The sequence below is a fragment of the Phocoena sinus genome, chromosome 20 (genome assembly GCF_008692025.1).
Source record: "Phocoena sinus isolate mPhoSin1 chromosome 20, mPhoSin1.pri, whole genome shotgun sequence".
Lineage (NCBI taxonomy): Eukaryota > Metazoa > Chordata > Mammalia > Artiodactyla > Phocoenidae > Phocoena > Phocoena sinus.
The window spans coordinates 34,261,944-34,284,123 of record NC_045782.1 but is presented as its reverse complement, the minus strand read 5'-3'; the positions used below and the strand labels follow the sequence as shown (position 1 = coordinate 34,284,123).

The window sequence follows — 22,180 nt, the reverse complement described above, 5'->3', positions numbered from 1 at the left end:
TGGTACACATTGGTTTTAGTTACCTCTCCTACCCTGCACACAGTAGGTATGCAGTCTACTGTAGAGGGTGCAGTGGGGGTTACAAGGATGAACGAACTTGTTTCCAGTGGCTTCTTTGCCAGAAAGGGATCAGCAGGGGAGGATCATAGATCCACTGATTCAAGGCAGTAAGGATGCTATACCAGGAGAGTGTCAATCAAAGCAGGGAAGAATCTGATAGGTGGGAATGGGATTAGTTAAGACTTCCTAAAGAAGCTGGAATTTGAGCCTGATCCCTCCAATGGTAGGCCTGTGGTTTGAAGGATGAAGGCTGTATACTTGTATTGATATAAACTCTTGCTTGTGCTTGAACTCTTTTGAACCCTGCGTAGGAAGCCCTCCTAACATCTCCCACATTATTTATTTATTCCATCTACAGACAAAGACTTTGGAGCCAGACAGATCTAAGTTCAAAAGAACCACTTTCTAGCTGGTAGCTTTGGGACTAAGTTAAACTTGAGACTTTTGTTATGTGTTAATAGTGTTGTCTGAGGGTGAGAGTTAAATGAGGTCGCGTAAGAAAATTCTTACCCACAGCCTGGTGCTAATGAGTTATGAGACAGAAAGTACTTATGTAACAATGGCTTTGCACATTCCTACAATGACCCCCAAGACCCACAGTTTAGAGCCTTGTCTGGAGAGTAGGAGGAAGACCGTTCTGACAGAGGCAACTGCTTAAACCAAGCTGGGGCTGCTCTGGTTGTGTTGACAGACCCATCCCTGATTACGCTGAGTGTTGGGATAAAGGACTGCTTTTTTTCCCCCCTGATCAAACCAAAGTACAGGATGTAATTTCATCTCTTAAAGGGGCCTTGCTAGAGGAGTGTCCTGATAAATGACAGGAACCAATAATTCTGCCAGGGGCCTCTCCCTTCAGAAATAAACAAGCTGTTTTTCTACCTTAGGAATCGTGTTCTGTGAATCTCATTGGCATGCATGTATTTCTCGGTTTGGGAGCTGAATGACAGGAAAGCAAGCCCAGCCCGACCAGTATGGCTTTAGGCAAGTCCCTCAACCTCTCTGGACCTTCGTTTCTTTGTAAAATAGGTCACTTGGATAAGAAGCACTCTGCAGTATTTCTGTGGACATTCTGTGATTCCTAAGGAGGCTGGGCTTTGAGACTTGGATCCCTGAATCCAAGAGGGCTGTGGTCGAAGTAGGAAGCCTTCATACTTGTATGAAATCTTACTTATGCTTAAACCCTTATGAACCCTTCCTAACCTCTGGACTCTGTGGTTTTCTCTAGTCCTCTATGAGTGAACAGAAAACATTGAGGGTTTTGACCCTAGAAAGCTAAGAGATAAACCTTGTATGTACCTTAGTGATGCCATCAAGGGCAGGTGTTCTGAATCAGCCTCCACCCCTGGCTCCTGTGTACTTTCCGCATGAGCCCTGAACAGTGACCCAAGGGAAAATCTGCAGCATGGATGCCTCCTAACCCCAAGTATTTCAGGCCCTCTGTCTTCTTGAGTTTACTGGACTCAAATAATAATTTCCTGTTTACTTTCTCTGCAAAAACACATATACACCATCAGTTTTATTCGAGCTAAAAATGGAAGCTTCGGGCTTCCCTGGTGGCGCAGTGGTTGAGAGTCCGCCTGCCGATGCAGGGGACACGGGTTTGTGCCCCGGTCCGGGAAGATCCCACATGCTGCGGAGCAGCTGGGCCCGTGAGCCATGGCCGCTGAGCCTGCGCATCCGGATCTTGTGCTCCGCAACAGGAAAGGCCACAATGGTGAGAGGCCCGCGTACCAACAAAAAAAAAAAAAAAAAAAAAGGGAAGCTTCCATCAATACAGAGTGCCTTGCTCAAAATCTTCATTGTAGCTCTTACCTTGGGGGTTCTTTGTAGTCTGTGTTCTTTGTAAGCTGTGGACTCCTTCAGGAAGGTTATGTTGGGTGGTGGAAAGATCATGGGACTTTATGGTATAATTACAGACAGTAAAATGCACAAATCTTGGTTGTGCAGTTTGATGAATGTTAACAAATGTATTCACCCATTACTCAACACCCCAAGATACAGAACTTGTCCATCGCTCTAAAGCAGTGCTGTTCAGTAGAAATATACTGTGAGCCACCTGTGGAATTTTATGTTTTCTAGTAGCCATATTAAAGTAATAAGAAATAGGCAATAAGTTTAATGATATATTTTCTTTAACTTAGTATAGCCAAAATATCATTTCAGCAGGTAATCAATCTTTTAAAAATTGCTAAGGAGGTATTTTATATTCTTTATTTCATAAAGTCTTCCAAATCTGGTGTGTATTTAACACTTACAGAACACTTCAATTCAGACTAGCCATGCTTCAAGTGTTCCAGAGCCACATGTGACTAGGCTACCATATAGACAGCACAGTTCTAGAAATTTCTGTAGTGCCCCTTTCCAGTCAATTCCCTTCCCCAACCAGAGACTATCACTGTTCTGATTTCTAATCTCCATAGATTAATTTTGTCTATTCTTGACTCTCAGAGAATATACTCTTGTGTCTATCTTCTTTTGCTCAAAAATCAAGGGTTGCTTTTGGGAGGAGTGACCTATTAATCTTGACAAAAAATTCATGAAAGTGTGTGTTATACATTAAACAGTTTAGCTTTCCTTGATAACCACGGGGAAAAGGACATGATCTCCTATGCTCAATATTTCACCTCTTGGGTGTGGCAGCATAAAGGCAAGCTGAGAAGTGGGGGCCTCAGAATAGGTCTAACAAATGTGTCAAGGGGCTATCCCAGCAGAGAGTGATGGAGATGGTGTGGCTTCTAGGCCCACTGAACTGGGCAGCCCAGTTACACCTTGTGGTCCCCAATATTATATCATCTAAGAACTGTTTTTGTTTTTTTTTTTAATAGATTAATTTTATTTATTTTTGGCTGCGTTGGGTCTTCGTTGCTGCGTGCGGGCTTTCTCTAGTTGTGGCGAGCGGGGACTACTCTTCGTTGCGGTGCACGGGCTTCTCATTGCGGTGGCTTCTCTTGCTGCAGAGCATGGGCTCTAGGTGCGTGGGCTTCAGTAGTTGTGGCTCGCGGGCTTCAGTAGTTGTGGCTTGCAGGCTCTAGAGTGCAGGCTCAGTAGTTGTGGCGCACGGGCTTAGTTGCTCCGCGGCATGTGGGATCTTCCCGGACCAGGGCTCGAACCCGTGTCCCCTGCATTGGCAGGCAGATTCCTAATCACTGCGCCACCAGGGAAGTCCCTTGAATAACTTTTCATGTGCTTATCTGCCACCTGTGTATCCTCTTTGGTGACGTATCTCTTTATGTCTTTTGCTCATTTTCCAGTTGAATTTTTTTTTTTTCAGCTGTTGAGTTTTCAGAGTTCTTTATGCAATCTGGATACTAGTCCTTTGTCAGATATGTGGTTTGCAAATATTTTCTCCCACTCTGTATCTCATCTTTTTGTCCTCTTAATACGGTCTTTTGCAGAGCGAAAAGTTTTAATTTTGATGAGGTCAGTTTATTAATTTTATAGATCGTGCTTATAGTGTCAAGTTTAAAAACTTTGCCTAGCCTTAGATCCTAAAGGTTTTCTCCCATGTTGTTTTCTAAATGTTTCTAATGTTTTACATGCAGTCTGTGATCTATTTTGAGGTGGTGGTTTTTTTTTTCCCTAAGAGACTTAGGTCGAAATTCTTTTTTCATAAATTTATTTATTTTTGGCTGTGTTGGGTGTTCATTGCTGTGCGTGGGCTTTCTCTAGTTGTGGAGAGCGGGGGCTACTCTTCATTGCAGTGTGCGGGCTTCTCATTGCAGTGGCTTCTCTCGTTGTGGAGCACGGGCTGTAGGCGTGTGGGCTTCCGTAGTTGCAGCACATGGGCTCAGTAGTTGTGGCTCACGGGCTCTAGAGCACAGGCTCAGTAGTTGTGGCGAACGGGCTTAGTTGCTCCGTGGCATGTGGGATCTTCCCAGACCAGAGCTCGAACCCATGTCTCCTGCATTGGCAGGCGGATTCTCAACCACTAAGCCACCAGGGAAGCCCCCGAAATTCTTAGTTTTTGCTGAGGACCTTTTAACGTCATAGTCATTCTTGTGCTCTTGGTGGCCACTGCACATTAAAATGGCCATCAGTTAAGAAAATGACCATTCACTAGTGCTCTTTGGGTCTTATTTGTCACAACAGCTCCTTCATTTTCTTGAACACTAGTTGTATGTTGTAGCTGGTATAAACGTGTCACTCATCTTTGTGGGTATATAAAAATAACTTTATTTCAGGATAAAACAGTTATTACAAGTTAAAAGTTGTCCCCTCCAGCCCAAGCATCTGCCATCTCTACTCCCAGATTGACCACTAGCCTAGTGTCTTTCTGAAAATTAGGGAAAGGAGCCCCCCCCCCCCAACCCCTGCAAGAATGCAGCCCCATGGTGCGTGGATCAGTGAGCAGTACTTGGGCTGCTGCGTTGAATAATGAATCTTGGGGTGATGTGCAAGGGAGATGGAAGAGGAGAGCCTGCCTCTCATCTGCCATGAGCTAGAAGATGCATTGGCACATTGAACTGGAGCTGTGTCTCACACAAGGGTGAGTATGTTGACTGAGGACTGAGGCTTGCCCAAGAGGACAGCACGTGAACTTCATGGGCAGCCTGCAGCCCTTCCTTATTGCATAAAAGTTAGTCTTGGGCTTCCCTGGTGGCGCAGTGGTTGAGAGTCCGCCTGCCGATGCAGGGGACACGGGTTCGTGCCCCGGTCCGGGAAGATCCCACATGCCGCGGAGCGGCTGGGCCCGTGAGCCATGGCCGCTGAGCCTGCGCGTCCGGAGCCTGTGCTCCGCAACGGAAAAAAAGTTTCAGTTCCTCCACATGCTTACCAACACTTGATATTTTGGTTTTTTGTTTACAGCCTTCCTAGTGGGCGTGAAGTGGTATTTCATTGTGGTTTTAATTTGCATTTCATGTGCTTGTTGGCCATTCATATATCTTCTTTGGAAAAAAGTCTATTCAAGCTGTTTGCTTATTTTTAATCGGGTTATGTGCATTGTTTATAATTCATTCATTTGAGCACTTCTTACATTCCAGGCCCTGTGAAGCACTGAGGATAAAACAGTGAACACGTTAGTTGCCAAAGATGAAAGGTCAAAAGAAATATTTTCTTTTTAAATCCTTGTTTCCTGACTTCTCTTGTGAAATCAGATCTGGCAGCAGATCCGGGCCTGAATTTTCACAGGCCCATTCTCTGTGGACACCTTTAGGTGGGGCTGTGCCTTGTCTCCAGTTCCCTCCCAGCTCCCGCCTGGCTGACCCACTCCCACCTGGCGTTTTATAGTACCCAGGGCACGTAGCTAAAGGCTTACTCTAGTTGTTTGAGTTGGTAGCAGCTGGGACTCCTGGCGGTCCTGCTCCAACTCCTTAAACTTTCCACAAACAAGCAAACAACTTTTCCTGAAACCAAATCTCTTTATTGTCTTTTTCAGGTTTAAATGGGGTATCTGCCACTTTGTTTAAGAGTAGAAAAAGAAGAGGCCACCCTTCTTGACCAAGGCGTTTGGGTGTGTCTGAGGAAAGAGGGAAGTAGAATCAGTGGTGTTTGCACTCGGTCTTTCCCAACGATGCGTGGTTCTTAAGTTTATGAGCAAATTGCATTGATATGTGTTTCTAGAACCCTTCAATCCTCTGAAGGAGCAACCTGTTTCCACCACAACCCTGCCCTACGCAGTCCCAGTTTCTTGGGTTCAATTAGTAAACAATTGTGGAAAAATAAAATTGAGATTAGACAATCTCTGTTGATCAGATAGGGACTAAATCCAGAGCCTAAAGAAGAGAATTACCCATCCCATCCTTTCTCCCTGGATTGGGCAGGCAAGGCTGTAATGCTGGGGCAGTGGTACTGAGCTCTCCACTTCAGGCTCAGCTGTTTACCAGCTGGGCAGCCCACTTTGCCTCTTTGCACTTCAGTTTCCTTACCTGTACAATGAGAGTTCATAATTCCCACCTGTATTTTTCAGAATTGGCTTAGTGTGTATCACAAAAATCCCCTCTCACCGTGGTTTTACGAGATGGGAGTTTCTTCTTCTAGGAGATGGCCAGTCTGTGGCCGGCATGGTACAGCCTGCTGTCAGACTCCAGGCCCTTCTGTCTGTTGCTCTGTGGTGCCCAAGCTCACCATGTGGTCCAAGAGAACTGTCATGGGCAGCATTATAGCCAGTGGGAAAGAAAAAAAGATGTGCTTCTCTTTAAAGGTTCTTCTCAGAACCTGCACACACGACCTCTCCTTAAATCCCCTTGGCCAGAACTTTATTCCTGGACCAGACCACCTGCTGGGGAAGCTTGGAAATGTGGTCTCTATTCCACCTGGCCATAGCCAGGTGAACATCCGAGGGTGTATTATGAAGGGAGAAGGGGCTACTGGGGGTCTCTCTCATACCATCTATCAGAGCCACCATGAAGATAAAGGAGATAATACACAGGGCAATTGAACTGCATTTGGGGGAGGGCACATTAATCAACCTGTCGATTTGCCAACTAGACACTCCAAGAAGCCACTGAAAACCATGGTGAATGTGTAGAAAATCAGATTCCAAACAAAATAGGACTCCGGGTCACTTTGAGAATAAGAGGGTCCATGTTGTCAGGCAGATGCCCCCCGCTCCCCACCTTTAATGATTTGTTGACAATGTGACCATTAAACTGGCTGAGATCTGTATTTCTCTGCCTTCTAGTCCAGATGCTGGGCTGTTGGGAAGTGGCCTGCCGGGCTTTCAAGGGCAGTGGTAAGCCACTGAACGCAAAAAATGTATATAGTTAGGACTCACCAGTTGTGAGCAATAGAAACCGAACTTGGACTGGCTTAAATTTGTTTGTTCATATTTTAGATTACATATATAAGTGAGATCATGCAGTATTAATCTTTCTGTGTCTGGCTTATTTCCCTTAAGCATAATGTCCTTTAGGTTCATCCATGTTGTCGCAAATGGAGTTCAGCTTTCCCCTCCCCGACCCCCAGACTGGCTTAAATTGAAAGAGGGAATTTATTGACTGTTGACAGTGAGAAGTCCAGAGGTAGGTAGGCTTAACACGTGACTGGGTCTAGGTATTCGACAATCTCAAGATTAAGTCTGTCACTGGGTCTTCCTGTCTCCGTTTCTGTCTCTCTTTGTCTCTCTGTCTCTTTCCATCTCTCCTACTTTCCTCTGTGTTGGCTTTCTTCTGAAGCAGGTTTTCTCCACATGTTTGCCCTTGCACCTGTCACTTTGGCAAACCCAAAGAAAAGAGCGTATCTGTTTCCCAGTGAGCAAAAATGGATGCCCTCCACTGTATGCCTGTGAGTGAAGGATTTGGGTACACAGTCTCTCTTGAGGGGTGTCATGGTGACCACAGGGAGCTACCTTAGTAGTTCTTTAGGTTTGTTACCCTGAGTGTGGGCTGCTGGCAGGGCTTCAGAGGCCTGTGACATCTGGCTGTTTTCTGCTCCAGCACACCTGAGGGAATCACCTGGCTTAGGTGGCTCGCTACAACCCTTTGAGAAGATTGCCCAGGTAGGTAAATAGCATCCCCTTGAGGATAACCACTGATCCAAGTCCTCAAACTTTATAAGTGGGGAAGCTGAGGCCTAGAGAGACGAAGACACAGGTATCTTAACCTGGATTCTCTTGAGAGCAAGGACTTGGGTGCTGGTGATTTATTTGTGATCCTAGGAAGTAGGAGTGAGGGAGTGCGGAGAGGAGACAAGAAGAGAAGTCAGTATGGGGTGTGTGCAGGCAACCAGGGTCTTCCCCCCGGGACTTGATGCCTCCCAGAACTGTCCAGCTAAGAAGGGGAGACTTGAGGGAGTCCCTGAGCAGACAGAACCACAAGGAACTGTCCCAGCAGCAGAAACCAGAGATGCACTGAGGAGACACGTCAAGGGACACCAAAGGTGTCTGTGACAGCCACCCACCCAGCGGGTGGTACACCTGGGACGAGACCTCAAGCCCCCAACTCCAGCCCAGTGCTCGCTCGCTTCCCAATGTGTGGCTCAGCCTCGCTGAAGTCAGGACAGCCTCCCCATCAGCCCACACTGGGACCCGGCCTCCTGTGACATGAGGTCTCCTCACCCATTTACAGGGAAAACCAGTTTTGCTCCCCTGTGCCCTGCATACCTTGTTCTTCCCAGAAATTCTCCCCCATAAGCCATAAGTGGTCAGTCAGTGAAAGCCAGGCTCGGTCTCTTCAGCTCAGCAGCTGCAGGACAGAATCATCAGGAAGGGTCCCTGGGGCCCACACCACCCAGTGGTGGCCCAGAGGAGGCCTGGAAGGATCCTGGAAGGGCCCTGGAGCATGCCCTCTCTGATAAGAACAGGGTCTGAGAGCTACCACACTCCCACCTGGGCGTGGGTGGGAGCCCAGCAGCTGTAACCCAGGGCAGCGAAGCGGGCACGAGCAGTCCTAGGCCTGTGACACTTGGACTGCTGGGGACCTTTTTTCGTTTTTGCTTTTAATTAATTAATAGACTTTAGACAGTTTTAGTAATTAATAGTTTTATTTTTAAATGTTTTTAAATGTACATTTATTTAACTTATTTATTTTGTTGCACCAGGTCTCAGTTGCAGCAGGTGTGCTCCTTAGTTGCGGCTCACGGGCTCCTTAGCTGCAGGTCGCCACCTCCTTAGTTGTGGCACGTGTGCTCCTTAGTTGCGGCTGGCATGCTCCTTAGTTGTGGCATGTGAACTCTTAGTTGCGACGTGCATGTGGGATCTAGTTCCCTGACCAGGGATCAGACCTGGGCCCCCTGCATTGGGAGCGCGGAGTCTTAAACACTGCGCCACCAGAGAAGTCCCCCTAAACAGTTTTAGAGTTACAGAATAACTGAGCAGATTGAACATAGAGTTCCTTATACCCACCCCCCACCCCATCCCGGCACAGTTTCCCTGCTATTAACATCTGCATTAGTGTGGTACATTTGTTACAATTAGGGAACTAGTATGGTACATTATTATTGACTATAGTCCATAGTACGTTAAGGTTTAGTCCTTGTGTTAGACTATTCTGTGGGTTTTGACAAATACCCAGGGGCCTTTTTACTAGGAGGAAGCAGTGTCTAGGATGAGGCCGTTCCTAGCCCACACAGGCTACCTCCCTGCTTCGTCAAATCAGCGTGATTGACTTTAAGTTTCCCTTTCCAGGGTCTTGGCACCAAGGCTCCAGGCCCCTGGCACTGAGTGGAAACTGGGGAGTAGGTTGGGGAAAAGAACCTTCTCTCTGATTAATGACAGGAAGTCAGCCTCCAGCTTTGATCCCCCAAGGGCGAAGCAGGTCCTAAGTTAAATGATTATGGTCCCTGGGGATGGGGCGGGTCAGACAGTTTCTGGAGTATTCCGCACACGTTGTAAGCAGTCTACCTCCCAGCGGGGTGTGCCAGCCTTTGTTGCCAACTGCACCCGGGTTGGTGCAGTTGAGCCCACAGCCCCTCTCCCCACAGTTCTGGAGAGATGGATCGCACCGCCACCCTGCCCATTGGAGGCCTCAGCTATGTCCAGGGCCATACCACATTGCACCTTATTAACAAGACTGTGGGGCAATGCCTGGATGCCACAGCACAGAGGGTCCCGGACCGAGAGGCCTTGGTTGTCCACCACGAAAACATCAGGTTGACCTTTGCCCAGCTCAAGGAGGAGGTGGGTCCTGACTTTGAACCCTCAAAGTGGGCAGGTGCTGGCCGCCAGGCTGCCCTGGCTGGGTGGAGCAGCAAGGGTGGTGCCTAGCTGTGGGGCAGGGTGCCGGGGCTGCCTGAGAGCCCCAAGGGGTGTCAGGAGAGGAGGGCGGGACTGAGGCAGAGGTGGCCCAGGTGCCTCCTGCATCAGTCGTTCTTGGGACACTGGTTAACTATGCATGTTCCCAAGCCCCCTCCAGATCTGCTGAGACCCAGGTATCTGCCTGTCCCTTGTTCCCAGGTGGTTCTGATGTGAAGCCCTGGGCCAAAGGTTAAGGGGCGAGTCATGGGCCCCTTTCTGCTCACCTGCATCTCACCCTTTTGCGCCCTGTTTATACCAGGTGGACAAAGCTGCTTCTGGGCTCCTGAGTACTGGCCTCCGCAAGGGTGACCGTCTGGGCATGTGGGGACCCAACTCTTACGCATGGGTACTCATGCAGCTGGCCACGGCCCAGGCAGGCATCATTCTGGTGAGGAGGGGCTTACCTGGCACAGCTGGCTGTGGGGGGGCATCATTCAGGGGAACCCCCTTGACCCTTGGCCCCAGAATCATACCGGTGCCTGGCTGGTTTCAGACCAGCTGGTGCTTTCTCCCGAAGCCCACCGAGGAAGCCTGAAGGTACAGGGTGCTGCCTCTGAGGGTGGAGGGGCAGTGAGAGGGACAGAGTCTGCCCAGGACACATGATGTACCCTCTCTGTCTCCACCAGGTGTCTGTGAACCCAGCCTACCAGGCTATGGAGGTGGAGTATGCCCTCAAGAAGGTAGGCCCATTCCTTGCCTTGGTGGGGGCGGGGGAGCCAGCTGGTGGCACAGGGGGCTTCCAGTTGTCATAGAGGGCTGCCTGGGCTGGGGGGCCATGCTCAAGTGAGTGACCCCCAGAGTCTGTCCTTCCTTAGACGGTGGGTGGGAAGAGTGGGTTGTTGGTCAGACAGGCTAGTGTGTGTGTTAGGGGTGGTGCACGTGTGTGTCGTGGTGGTGGTGTGTGTGGGCAAGAGAGCAACTGTTAGGATGCCACCACATCCCCAGGCTGGGGCTTCCTGCTGACTCTGGTGGGGCGCTCCCCTCCTACAGGTGGGCTGCAAAGCCCTCGTGTTCCCCAGGCAATTCAAGACCCAGCATTACTACAGCATCCTGAAGCAGATCTGTCCAGAGGTGGAGAAGGCCCAGCCGGGGCACTTGAAGAGTCAGAGGTGGGGGTGTCCCAGATTGGGAGGCGTGCCTCATGCAGCCTCCTGGCCCCCTCATCCCGTACCCATCTCTGTGGGCCCTTCCTCAGCCCCTGACTCTCACCATGCTCCCTTACCCCTAGGCTCCCAGAGCTGACCACAGTCATCTCGGCGGACGCCCCTCTGCCAGGGACGCTGCTTCTGGATGAGGTGGTGGCAGCTGGCAGTCAAGAGCAGAATCTGGCCCGGCTCCGGCACACCCAGCAGCTCCTGTCCTGCCATGACCCCATCAACATCCAGTTCACCTCGGTAAGGCAGAGGTCTCCTGTCCCGAGCCCAGGCTGGCACACTAACGCTTGCCCGTCACGTGGCCCTCCCCCGAGGAGGAGGAGGCAGCAGAGGAGATGAGGGGAGAGCAAGCACTCTTCTAGCGGGGCCGGCCCTAGCTGTCTGCTCTGCCCGGGAAAACTTCAGCACCTGGTGTCCTCATCACATGCCCACCTCCCCTGGCCCTCTTGTCCCCGGCACAGGGGCAGACGCACTGAGCCACCACAGGTCAGAGCCCCTCATTTAGCAGATCGGGAGACTGTGGCCCGGAGAGGGCATCTGCTGGCGAGCCACAGAGTTCTCTGAGCCACCTCACGAGTGGCATAAGGACACACCTTGTTTGCCACCTCTGTGGATCCTAACACCTGGCACCGGTTAGGCATGTGGCAAATCTTTGTGAATACGTACTGAGTGAATGAATGGATCTGGGGCAGCCGTCTCGGTCTCCTGACTCCCAGTCCAGTGCTCTTCATGCACTGGCCCAGGGTGGGAAGGAGATGGGATGAAAGAGGCCAAGCCATCACCTGCTTGTCTTGTCAGGGGACAACCGGCAGCCCCAAGGGGGCCACACTCTCCCACTACAACATTGTCAACAACTCCAACATGATAGGAGAGCGCCTGAGACTGCACCAGAAGGTGAGGGGGTGCTGGCCCAGCAAGGGCTTCCCTGGCACCGTGCCAGCGGCGGGTGGGGGGAGCTTGCTGGGCTCCCCCGCTGGCTAGAGGAACTGGCTTCCAGGGGCCCCACAATAGACCCAGCCTCCTGCTTCCATCTCCAGCCACCAGACAAGTCACGGGTGGTCCTGCCCAACCCCCTGTACCACTGCCTGGGTTCCGTGGGAGGCACAATGGTGAGCTTGATGCACGGGGTCACCCTCATCCTGTCCTCTCCGGTCTTTGATGGCAAGAAGGCGCTGGAGGCCATCAGCAGAGAGAGGTGGGCATCAGTGGACAGTTATCTGTGGGCTGATAAGACCCTCCTATTCCTCACTTCTGGGCCCTGATCCCTTTCCAAGATGTCTCTTCCCTCCAACCAGGAGAAATGGAGACGGGGTAGTGGGAGACCCCCAGGAGAGGACCAGTTCCTCCCTCCAAGGAGCTTCCCCTGCCTGTTCCCCACAGTTGCAGCCTTGGCCCTTACTGTAGGGTCAGGTGGGGTGGTGAGAAGAGGAAGTTCCCTTCTACTTCCAAGCCTGATTCTGAGATGTACCTCCCTCATACAGAGGCTCCTTGCTGTACGGAACTCCCACAATGTTCGTGGACATTCTGAACCAACCAGACTTCTCAAGTTATGACATCTCAGCCATGTGTGGAGGTGGGATGGGGCCAAGGGTGGCAGGCCAGGATTGGCCCAGTGAACTACGTATGTGCCCAATCTTTCATTTAGGGGCAAGAAGGCCGCTGTAGAAACATGGGTGGAAGGGAGGAAAATCCCCAGTGTCCCTAGACTCCAGGCCAAGGCCAGCTGCCTGGTCTAGGAATAGGTCCGGGGTTGGGGAGAGAAGGGAATGTTATTTCCTAAAAAGGGCCGTAGGTGAAGGGAGGGTCCACTGGGCCTTGAGAAGGTGGGAGCTGTGTCAGCCCTCTCTCTGATTCAGGTGTGATCGGTGGGTCCCCTGCATCCTCAGAGCTGATCCGAGCCATCATCAACAAGCTGAACATGAAGGAACTGGTGGTGAGTGGAGGACGGGGCTGGGTGAGAAGAGATCGCTGGGAGTGGGGAGGAGCCCAGCCTGGGTCTCCAAGGAAGACCCTCCAGCTGGCCGTCATTCCAGAAAGCAGATGTGAGAAAAAACAGTCTTACCTAATCGGCAGCTCTCAAGTCACAGAGATAGGTGACAGGGGAGTAAATATTACACATACATAAATTTATATTTATAGAAATCTGGGGAAGAAATGCGGCACGGGAGGATGTGTGGCAAAGCACCAGTGTCCGGCTAGAGTGTCCTGGCAGGCGGGGGCTGGCAAAGTTGGGGGTAGGGGCTTGAGACCCTTCCTAGAAGCAAGGGGTGGGGCAAGGATTTGATGTTTGTTTCCAAATGGCAGGGAAAGGGGAGCAGAGACGAGGATTCTGGAAGAGTGGCCATCCTGATGGCCACCGTGTTCCGGTTCTAAAGGACTTGGGGGGTCTCAGCAACAGCTTCTCTGAGAGGAGCCGTAGCCGCGGGGCCAGGCGTGCTGAAGCTCTCACCGTCCGGTGGAGCTGGGCTTGTGCCGCAGTGCCCGAGTCCCCTGCCAGGACATGTCTAGGTGTGGACAGCTCTGTGCATCAGCAAAGGCTGTGGGGAGAAGGTGGGGGTCAGAGGTGGGAGGATCAGTAGTTTCTCCGGCAGAAGGCAGAGACCAGTCACCAGGACCGGCTGGGTCAGGACCTGCAGTGAGGCGAGGATCGTTGTCAGGACTCCAACAACCTAGACGGTGTTTGGAGAGAATGGTGGTGGTCCTGGGCAGCATCATTTTCCCCCTTAGAGGGGGAGCCCCAGTCCTCCCCTCCTCTCCCTGCAAAAATGGAGGGTCTGCATGCCCTTTCAGGGTGGGGAAGTATCCTGAGACACCCTCCTCACTTCCAGAATCTCTAGAGAGGGAATGGGGGACCTGCCCACTGGGCCATACCTGTTTAATGGCGGCCGGCTTTCTTGGACCTCTTAGTGGGGAACTTGCAGCCGCGGAAGGCGTCGGTGTCACGAATGTGCTGGCCCCTGAACTTTGCGGGCGACATGCAAGTGGCATCAGGGCGGGAGGTCTTGGCTTCCAGCCACCTGGAGAGACAGAGAGTTGCTGGGGTAGGGGAAGAGAGTAAGAGTACTGGAAGAAGGGCCAGTGAGCCATGGGGCCAGGTTGACTTGGCTTTAAGGTAGCCTGGAACTGTCATCTTCATGCAAATCGGGAAATGCCCAGGGTTCCACACCTATTAGGTAGCAGATCTAGGACATATGCCCAGGATGTCTTAGTGCAGGGCCAGTGTGTCTCTACTCCATCACACGAGCATGTTCTGGGGGTACCACGGGGGTCCTCTCACCTCCGCAGTCCCTGGAGCTGGCAGGTACATTTCCAGGGGTTGTTGGTGAGGGTGAGGGTCTCCAGGCTGTGAAAGGGGAAGCTGGAAGGCAGCTGGTTCAGGCGATTGTTCTCCAGATGGACATGTTTCAGCGTGGTCACACCCAGGAAGGCACCATCAGAGAACTAGGGAGGGAGGTGGGCACGAGTGAGCACCCCAGCCCGTGTCCGGCCTCTCCCATCTCTATGGCCCCAGAGGAGCAGGGTGGTTCCCTGGACGTAAGCAGTGGCACCTTGAGGAGTTTCACAGTATGACTAAGTTGTCTCAGATGACCTAATCCATACAACCACCTTTTGAGATAGGTAGTGTTGTTTCCAATATGTAAATTGGCGGGGGGCGGGGGAGGGGTTAAGTCCCTTGCCCAGGGAGTCAACAGTAGCTGCCGGACCACATCCAGCTCCTCCTCCCCTGGCACCATGCTTCCTGCACAAACACTGGGGCTGGGGAGGCAGCCAGAGTTTGGCCCCAGTGGCCCAAGCTGGCACACAGTGAAGCTGGTCAGTGTTTGGTGCGATGGGCAGTGGGCCCAGGTTCCCCACAGCCCCCAGGGTCCTGGGATGTCCCCCAGCTCTATCCTCACTGCTCCCTCACTGCCTGCCAGACTCTGTTTGTGGAGCCACCTCGGTGGAGTCTTGGGCCAGGTTGTCTGGCTCCAGAGGAAACATTCTATTGGTGCCCATATCTTGGCCCAGACGTCACAGTTCCTGCCTGGCCTCCCCTGCCCCAAATGAGCCCCTGCTGCCCTGCTCTACTTCCCACTGAAAGGCCACGCTGGCAATGGTGGGCCACGGGCGACTCTGACTTCTGCTGGGGAGTGGCTGGGGCTGAAGAAGGGCAAGCTCGGGCAGACTCTGTCCACCCAGATGAAGGCTGGTTGCCGTCCAGGTATGATTCTGCCCTCATCTCTGTGCCTGTGGCCCAGAGAAGGGTGTGAAGTTCCCTGGTGATCAGACTGCTCTGATGACCATCCCCCCACCTTGCCCTGGTCCCTGCCCAAACCTCCTGGCTGGAGCCCCTACACCAGAGCGATTTTCTAGTCCCAAGGAAGGATTCCAGTCTGACCCACGGCAGCCCCACCTGGCCAGGTGCTGGGCATCACAGAGGAGGAAGGACTGAGCGAGGACGCAGCCAGGAGATGGGTGGGCAAAGGGCAGTGAGTTGTCTGGGACACAGTGAGGCATGGCCAGTCTTTCCTATGGGGAGATACCTAGGGTCATTGTGCCAAAGGTTAACAGTTGTGAGTGGTTCTGCCTTTGCCCCCTCACGGAACCCATGGGTGCATGTCTGCAACCTGGGGCAGGCCCTCTGTCCCCACTCAGCTGAAATGGACCTGAGAATGCAGTGGAATGTATGTGTGTGGACTGGGGGTGGGGATGGGGGATCCACCAGGGCCTCTGGGAGGCATGGAGGAGGTCTTCCTCAGGTATGTGTTCCTCCTCACTCCCCAGCCCCCCCACCCCATCTTAGCACACTCCCCACCAGGAACAGGGTGTCTTTGTGGGCCTGATCTGCCCAGCTCCCCTGGAAGGCTCCTCAGTAAACAAACCTCCCTTTATGGGGTGGTAGTTTTACTGGAGACGGGGGGGGGGGAAATACAGCAGAGGAGGGGTGGAAGGCCCAACAGGAAGAGGTGGCTGCTGCACACAGCAGGGGGTTTGGGAGCCCTGGACATGCCTCCTGGGGGCCATTGGTGGGGCCAGGGCAGCCCCAGCTCTGTTCCTAAGTAGGAGGGCAGTGGCCGAGACTAGGGACAGGGGCAGCAGGGCAGGATTTTGGGTGAGAATATGACAAGATGAGGACAGAGGTAGCAGAGCTCCTCACCTTGGAGATAGCCACAGGAAGAGGCAAATTTAGGGGAGAGGGGATGGTGCCCAGCTGTGGCCCTGGATCCCTTGGCCTCCTGGCAGTGAAGAAGGAGCCAGGGCAGAGCCCTGCAGCCAGGAGCTCACCTTCTCCAGGTTGGTGTCGTCCAGCCAGAGGGTCTCCAGATATCTGCCGAAAGACTGGAAGGCATTGTCGGGAATGCTTTTCAGGGGATTGTGGGACAGCTTCAGATCCTCCACCACCCGCAGCTTGCTCAGAGCAGCCAAGGGGTAGCCGGACAGCTGGTTCCTGTCCAGGTAGAACTTGGCGAGGTTCTCCACGTCCTCCAGGGTGCCGGGCTGCAGGGAACTGAGTGAGTTTTCCGACAGGTAGAGCCAGCGCAGGTCCTTGGCGCCGTGGAAGGCGCCCGGGCGCAGCTCGCGAATCTTGTTGTTGTTGAGCTGCAGGATGAAGAGGTTGACCAGCGGAGAGAGCAGCCCCCGGGGCAGCTCGGTCACCTTGTTGTGGTCCAGGTAGAGGTAGGTGAGTTCGGTCAGGTCGTCGAAGGCGCCGGAGCGCAGCACGCGGATGTCATTGTGGGACAGGTACAGGTAGATGAGCTGCTTGAGGCCGCGGAAGGCACCCGCGGCCACCTCGCGGATGCGGCAGTGCTGCAGGTGCAGCGACACAAGGCTTGGCATGGCCCGAAACGAGTTGGCAGCCAGCACGGGGAAGTTGTTGCGCTGGAGGTTGAGCAGCTTGGTCTTCTCTGACACCTTGGGGATCTTCTGCAGCCCCACCTTGTCGCAGATGACGTGCTGCAGGTCACCGTGGCAGTGGCAGTTCTGGGGGCAGGCGGCCAGCGCCGGCAGCAGGCCGGCCAGGAGGCCGAGGCTGAGCAAGACTATCGGGCGGGCCATGGCCGGGACGCCTGGGGCCGGGGCTGGGGGCAGCGGCAAGTCCTCAGTGCTCCGTCTCCCGCCCTATTTATACGATGGCCCTGACCACAGCCGGCAGCCGGAGCCAGCTCCTACGTGGAGCCGCGACGCCGCCGGGAGCTGCGCCCCCGCCCTCGAAGGGGAGGGGCCCCCCCACCATGGGGACCGTGTGGTCCCCTATCTCCCTGCCCTCGGATTGTGCTCCCTCCCCACCTCGACCCCCTTCCCCACCCCCACCCCACCCCCGCCCCTGCCGGGGTGGGTATGGGCGTGTCCCGGGCCCGGAGTTTACACCAAAGAGAGGGAGGTTTCCCTGAACTTATTTGTTTGCTCAAGTCTGAGCCTCCACGCCTCCCCCCTTCTGCGCTCGGCTGTGTGCCCTGGACCCAGCGAGGGAGGAAGCGGGGCCGGACAGCCGGACGCGAGTCTCGCCGCAGTCGCCGGCCGGCGGCGCTTTAATGGGGCTCTCTGGCGTCGGGCTCCCCTTCCAGCTGCACCCGCAGCCAGCCCTCAGGAGGTGGGAGCTCTTCCCTGCCCTGGACTGGCCTCTGGCCCCGCCTCTGGCCCCTCTCTCCCAGCCCCGGGCTTGAGTTTCTGTCCCCTGCACCGCCTATGCCCCTTTGCCACGACTGAAGGTAACCAGAAAAGTGGGAACTGGGGGCAAGGGGAATGAGCCACAGGGCTCGGCAAACACCTGAAGACCACCGGCACAGTCGCACCATCTCCCCAGTCCTTAATCTCCCTGAAGTGTCCCCATCTCCTCATCCCCACCCCCAGCGGTCAGGACCCCTTGGTGGGGGGGTTCTCCCAGAGTGGCAGCCAGAGAGGCATCAAGGTGTACTTGACAGAAGCCACACCTGGGCAGTGGCCCCAGGACTGTGAGGGTGGGTGAGGGGGCTGGGTCCTGGCTACAAGGGACCAGCCCTGGACAGCTTGGGCTTCTCGACCCTAGATCCTGTGGACAGCCCTGCCCCAGCCGACCAGGTCTCTGTGTTCACGTGACGGCCACGGTGTCCACATTTTTGTGGAAAGGGGAGAGTGGGCAGGCAGAGTCTCAGCTCTGGCCCCAGAGCGAGCTCTGGGCTGATGGTAGGGGTTCTTGTCTGTGTTGGGGGTGAGGGGAGGAGCCAGACCCCAGGTCTCTCCAAACCCCAGCTACGCCTGAGTCATTTCCACTAACACAGAGGAAATGGGGGGTAGGGTGGGGTTGAAGGATGAAAAAATGTCTGGTGTCTTTGCTGGCTGGAAGGAACCTAGAACAGAGGGCAGCCAGCCCCTCTCCCTTCACCCAGCACTCAGGTGTGGAGGCCTGCCCTCTCCTAAGCCCCTTTCACCTGTCGCCTCTAGATGGGGGTCATAGTTGGCCGAGAGCACTGCCTGGTGATGTTCCTCCAAGGCTGGCTGCTGGTTTTCTGTTGCTTAGGATGTTCTGACCACTAGAAGGGGGGGTGTGGGGGGGTGTGCCACTGGCTTTTTAAATCCTTGCTTTGGCTGTATTTTTATTTTGAGGAAAATAAATTTACAGGAAACTCTCCAGAACTTGGGGGCCACCTACCCCAAGGCTAGGCACTTGTCCCGGGTTTCGGGTGGGCTGTGTCTGTGTAGCTCCCAGCTGGTCAAGGCAGGCTGGCTTTCTCATCAAGTTTATGGGTCCTTCAGCTTGGAAGGGTGGGGCAGGGGAAGTTGTGGCCCAAAATCAGGAACGGGGTGCTAAGACAGCCGGGGGAGGAGGTGGAGAAGGCTGGGACATTGGTAACGCTGCTCCAGGAAAGAACAAAGACTGAGAGCCCGGCCCCCTGCTAGTTGAGCTGGTCTGCGATACATCCAGTGCCTCTGCCTCCCGACTTCTGCCGAATATGCCTCTTTTCCCACCATTCAACTGCCTTTCCGCTCTCCCCATTTCCCGCCCCACCCCCCACCCGGTTCCTTCCCTCAGGGTAACTTCCCCATCCTGCTGCAGTCCTGGGCTCTGTTCCAAACGCCCTTTCTGGACCCTCTAGGTGGTTTATGGATCCACAGAGAACAGTCCCGTGACCTTCATGAACTTCACCGAGGACACTGTGGAGCAGAAGGCGGAAAGTGTGGGCAGGGTCATGCCTCACACAGAGGTGGGCCCCAGACCCCACGTCCCACCATTCGCCTGGGGTTCACCCCCTGGGATGTTTATTGCGTTCAGTTAGAGATCCAAACAGCTCACTCAAGACGCTGAGAGCCCGCAGCAGCAAGGTCTTCCCGGGCCTGGGGCTTTCTCTGTGGGCTGAGGCCTGAGTGGGGAAGAGCTGGAACAGTGGCCAGCCGCAGCTGAACTTCTCTGCAGCCTCCCTTCCTGTCTGAGGTGTGTTTTTGCCAAGCCCACTGTCTGTTTTGGGGCAGCCAGAACAGCCTCAAAGAGGATCCAGGGCACAGAGATTTTTCCTACACAGCTCTTTCTCTCCCATAGCCCTGCCTCCCTACCCGCCCCCACTCACTTTGGCAGAGGTCCTCTTTTCGCTTGGCATAAACAGTTTCCCAAGCAGCTTCTTCCTCTGGGGGTCCCTTGCACCTTGAAGGCTGACCCGGAGCACCTTTCGCTCTCAAATTCCCAGCCTCTAACAGTGGTGCTTTATGCCAGCCCGTACCTGGTTCCCCCTCCCCCCACCTTGTGCCCTTGCCCCTCTGGGGTCACTGCCAGAGTGCTTCCCCAGGGACCAACTGCCCTTCTCCCTGAAGTGAGTGTGCAGTGACATCAGCCCCCTCCCATGTGTCTGACAGCCTCACTGCCACTCTCTGGGGTGCCCACCTGTGGGATAGACGGGGCAAGTGTAGTTCTCCCCATTTCACAGATGCAGACACGAGGCACACAGGCTAAGCTCTCCTTGCACATTGGCTGTGGCTCATCTCTCAACTAGGCTTTCAGATTCTGCCTGTTTGCCACCTTTCTGTTCACGTGGCCCTGCTGTGCCACCATCTTTGGCTTCTTTATTTACTGCTTAATGGGAAGTAAGAGGAGACTCCCCTTTCTTGTGCATTGTTTATAATTCTTCAGCTGGCCTGACTCCCCCGCAGGCTTCCTCCTTTGAGCAGCTCCTTTCCACTCTGTTTCCTCAGCACCTCCTGGCCTGGGCCTCAACTATTCTTTCATGCCCAGCTCCAGTGTCGGACTGGTGATGGACCTACTCCAGCCTTTGTCTCCCTTCCCTGGGGATGGGCAGAGCCAGGGGGATTCATTACTAGGGGGAAGGAAGGCAAAGCTCCCCCCATCCTGAGGGCCCCCCATCCTGAAGTGAGAGGGTGGGAGGCCCCAGCCTGAAGCTGCCTGGTCCCAGGCCCAGATCGTGAACATGGGGACGGGGACACTGGCAGAGCTGAACACACCTGGAGAGCTGTGCATCCGAGGGTACTGCGTCATGCTGGGCTACTGGGGTGAGCCCTGGAAGACCGAGGAAGCAACTGGACGGGACAAGTGGTACCGGACAGGGTGAGAAGGCAGGGCAGTGTGGAGAGTTGGGCTGCCGAGGGGAGGCTGGGGGTCCTGAGGCTGAGCTGGCAACATTGAACCAGAACAGGGAGAACATGTGTGTCAAGATGGTCCCTTCACATCTCCGAGACTTAGTTTCCAAAATGTATAAAATGGGGATGACCATAGTCTCCAAATAGGGCTCCCAGAAGGACCAAATGCAGCACAGATGAGAGCACCTGGGACAGTGCCTGCAAAATCTGAGCCAAGATTCAGTCACTCATTTAATTCAACAAATTCCAATTATGCACCTGCCATGTGCCAGCATGATTCTAAACACCGGTGGTCCAGTGGAAGGCACACTGGGAAGGGTCCTGCTCTTACTTCCCACACATCTGGTGGAGGGAGACAGATACAAACAAGATCATTTCAGACATTTATAAACATCACGAAGAAAATAAAATAGGGTCATAAGAGAGAGAGTGGCTGTGGTGGGGAGGGGAGCTTCCCTTTACTGGGTGATCAGAGAAGGCTTCTCTAAGGTGGAAACGTTTGAGCTGAAACCTGAATGATATGAAGAAGCCAGCCATGAAAATCATATGTATAGATATGTTTAGAGAGAGAGAAAAAATATGCCATAGGTATGGGCTTACTTGGTTTTATCTGCCTCCTACATGAGACTATACGATCCAAGTAATGTCTCGTTCATGCCATATGCCCCAGAGTCTAGAGTAGTGCAAGACATATAGTAGGTGCTTGATAAATTTTTGCTGAATGAGTGAGCGAGCCAGCCAGATGAGGCAGAGGTGAGAGGCGGCTCCTGGGCTTTCCTTGCAGAGACATTGCCATGATGGACGAGCAGGGCTTCTGCAAGATTCTGGGCCGCTCCAAGGATATGATCATCCGCGGCGGTGAGAACATCTATCCCGCTGAGCTCGAGAACTTCTTTCACACACACCCACAGGTGCAGGAAGTGCAGGTGAGGTGCCCAGCCCAGGTGAGACCCCAAGAGCAGGGGACACGGATGGGGATGGGGATGTCTGATATCTATCTCTGACTCTGGAAGGTGGTAGGAGTGAAGGATGAGCGGATGGGGGAGGAAATCTGTGCCTGCATTCAGCTCAAGAAAGGGGAGAAAACCACAGCGGAGGAGATCAAGGCTTTCTGCAAAGGGAAGGTGGGACCCTCAACCCACCCCAAGCACCACGATGTTGCTCAGTTCTCCAACACCCTCTGCCTGCCAACCTGTCAGCCCACTGTCCCCTACACCCAACTGTGGGACCCCGCCCAGCCTCATGCTTTATCTCCCTCTGGTCTGCAGATCTCCCACTTCAAGATTCCCCGATACATCGTGTTTGTCACAAACTACCCCCTCACCGTCTCAGGAAAGGTGTGTAAGGAGACCAGGGAGGGGTAGGGGAGCCCGGGGCCCAGGTGCAGAAGGTCAGGTGGCCTGCCTATACCTCCCTGAGTGGTGGGCCAGATTCTGTTGAGAGGCTGGCAGTAGGGTAACCAACTAGTCAGCTCATCCTGGTTTGCCCCAAACTCTCCTGGCTTTAACCTGAGAAACTCCTCAGTCTTAGGCAAACCAGCTGGGCTTGGTCACCCTAGCTGGCAGGGGCCCACGCCTGGTTCTCACTCCTTTCCCTTTCCTCTAGGTCCAGAAATTCAAACTAAGAGAGCAGATGGAACAACATCTAAACCTGTGAATAAAGGACTGGGGAGGATCCTTCCTCCCTGCCCTTCCCCCATATTCCCCTTGTCGGCTCTGTGATTTGGCATAAAGAGCTTCTCTGTTTA

General features: G+C 53.7%; 2 protein-coding genes, 1 long non-coding RNA gene and 1 pseudogene across 5 annotated transcripts in view; 2 read left to right on the top strand and 2 right to left on the bottom strand.

The window, feature by feature from the left end:
- LOC116745180 overlaps positions 1 to 2,947 on the bottom strand; it is a 4,762-nt gene extending 1,815 nt beyond the window's left edge. The window contains exon 1 of the long non-coding RNA XR_004347307.1: positions 24 to 2,947. This is a non-coding gene — a long non-coding RNA (uncharacterized LOC116745180). The remainder of the gene's footprint in view (positions 1 to 23) is intronic.
- The window catches only part of LOC116745179, a 17,496-nt pseudogene extending 6,092 nt beyond the window's left edge, over positions 1 to 11,404 (top strand).
- ACSF2 (acyl-CoA synthetase family member 2) overlaps positions 1 to 22,180 on the top strand; it is a 25,119-nt gene extending 2,939 nt beyond the window's left edge. The window contains exons 2-16 of one of the 2 annotated variants that reach the window (XM_032615674.1): positions 9,421 to 9,616; positions 9,993 to 10,121; positions 10,360 to 10,413; positions 10,724 to 10,842; positions 10,962 to 11,127; positions 11,686 to 11,781; positions 11,925 to 12,082; positions 12,369 to 12,460; positions 12,744 to 12,820; positions 18,945 to 19,052; positions 20,250 to 20,401; positions 21,218 to 21,359; positions 21,447 to 21,557; positions 21,702 to 21,770; positions 22,039 to 22,180. In XM_032615674.1, the coding sequence (XP_032471565.1) occupies positions 9,421 to 9,616; positions 9,993 to 10,121; positions 10,360 to 10,413; positions 10,724 to 10,842; positions 10,962 to 11,127; positions 11,686 to 11,781; positions 11,925 to 12,082; positions 12,369 to 12,460; positions 12,744 to 12,820; positions 18,945 to 19,052; positions 20,250 to 20,401; positions 21,218 to 21,359; positions 21,447 to 21,557; positions 21,702 to 21,770; positions 22,039 to 22,089 (1,720 nt within the window). In that variant the 3' untranslated portion in view covers positions 22,090 to 22,180. Of the gene's footprint in view, positions 1 to 9,420; positions 9,617 to 9,992; positions 10,122 to 10,359; positions 10,414 to 10,723; positions 10,843 to 10,961; positions 11,128 to 11,685; positions 11,782 to 11,924; positions 12,083 to 12,368; positions 12,461 to 12,743; positions 12,821 to 18,944; positions 19,053 to 20,228; positions 20,402 to 21,217; positions 21,360 to 21,446; positions 21,558 to 21,701; positions 21,771 to 22,038 lie in introns of both variants that reach the window. The other variant, XM_032615675.1, reaches the window with a different exon arrangement.
- Positions 12,993 to 18,938, bottom strand: CHAD (chondroadherin). 2 transcript variants are annotated; one of them, XM_032615677.1, is made up of 4 exons: positions 16,153 to 18,938; positions 14,165 to 14,328; positions 13,759 to 13,904; positions 12,993 to 13,556 (listed from the first exon to the last, which is right to left on the bottom strand). In XM_032615677.1, exons 1-3 carry the CDS (start codon positions 16,924 to 16,926, stop codon positions 13,763 to 13,765), a joined length of 1,080 nt encoding a protein of 359 aa, XP_032471568.1. In that variant the 5' UTR covers positions 16,927 to 18,938; the 3' UTR covers positions 12,993 to 13,556; positions 13,759 to 13,762. The 2 variants fall into 2 exon arrangements, with proteins under 2 accessions (XP_032471568.1, XP_032471567.1); XM_032615676.1 differs by having other exon boundaries at positions 12,993 to 13,904.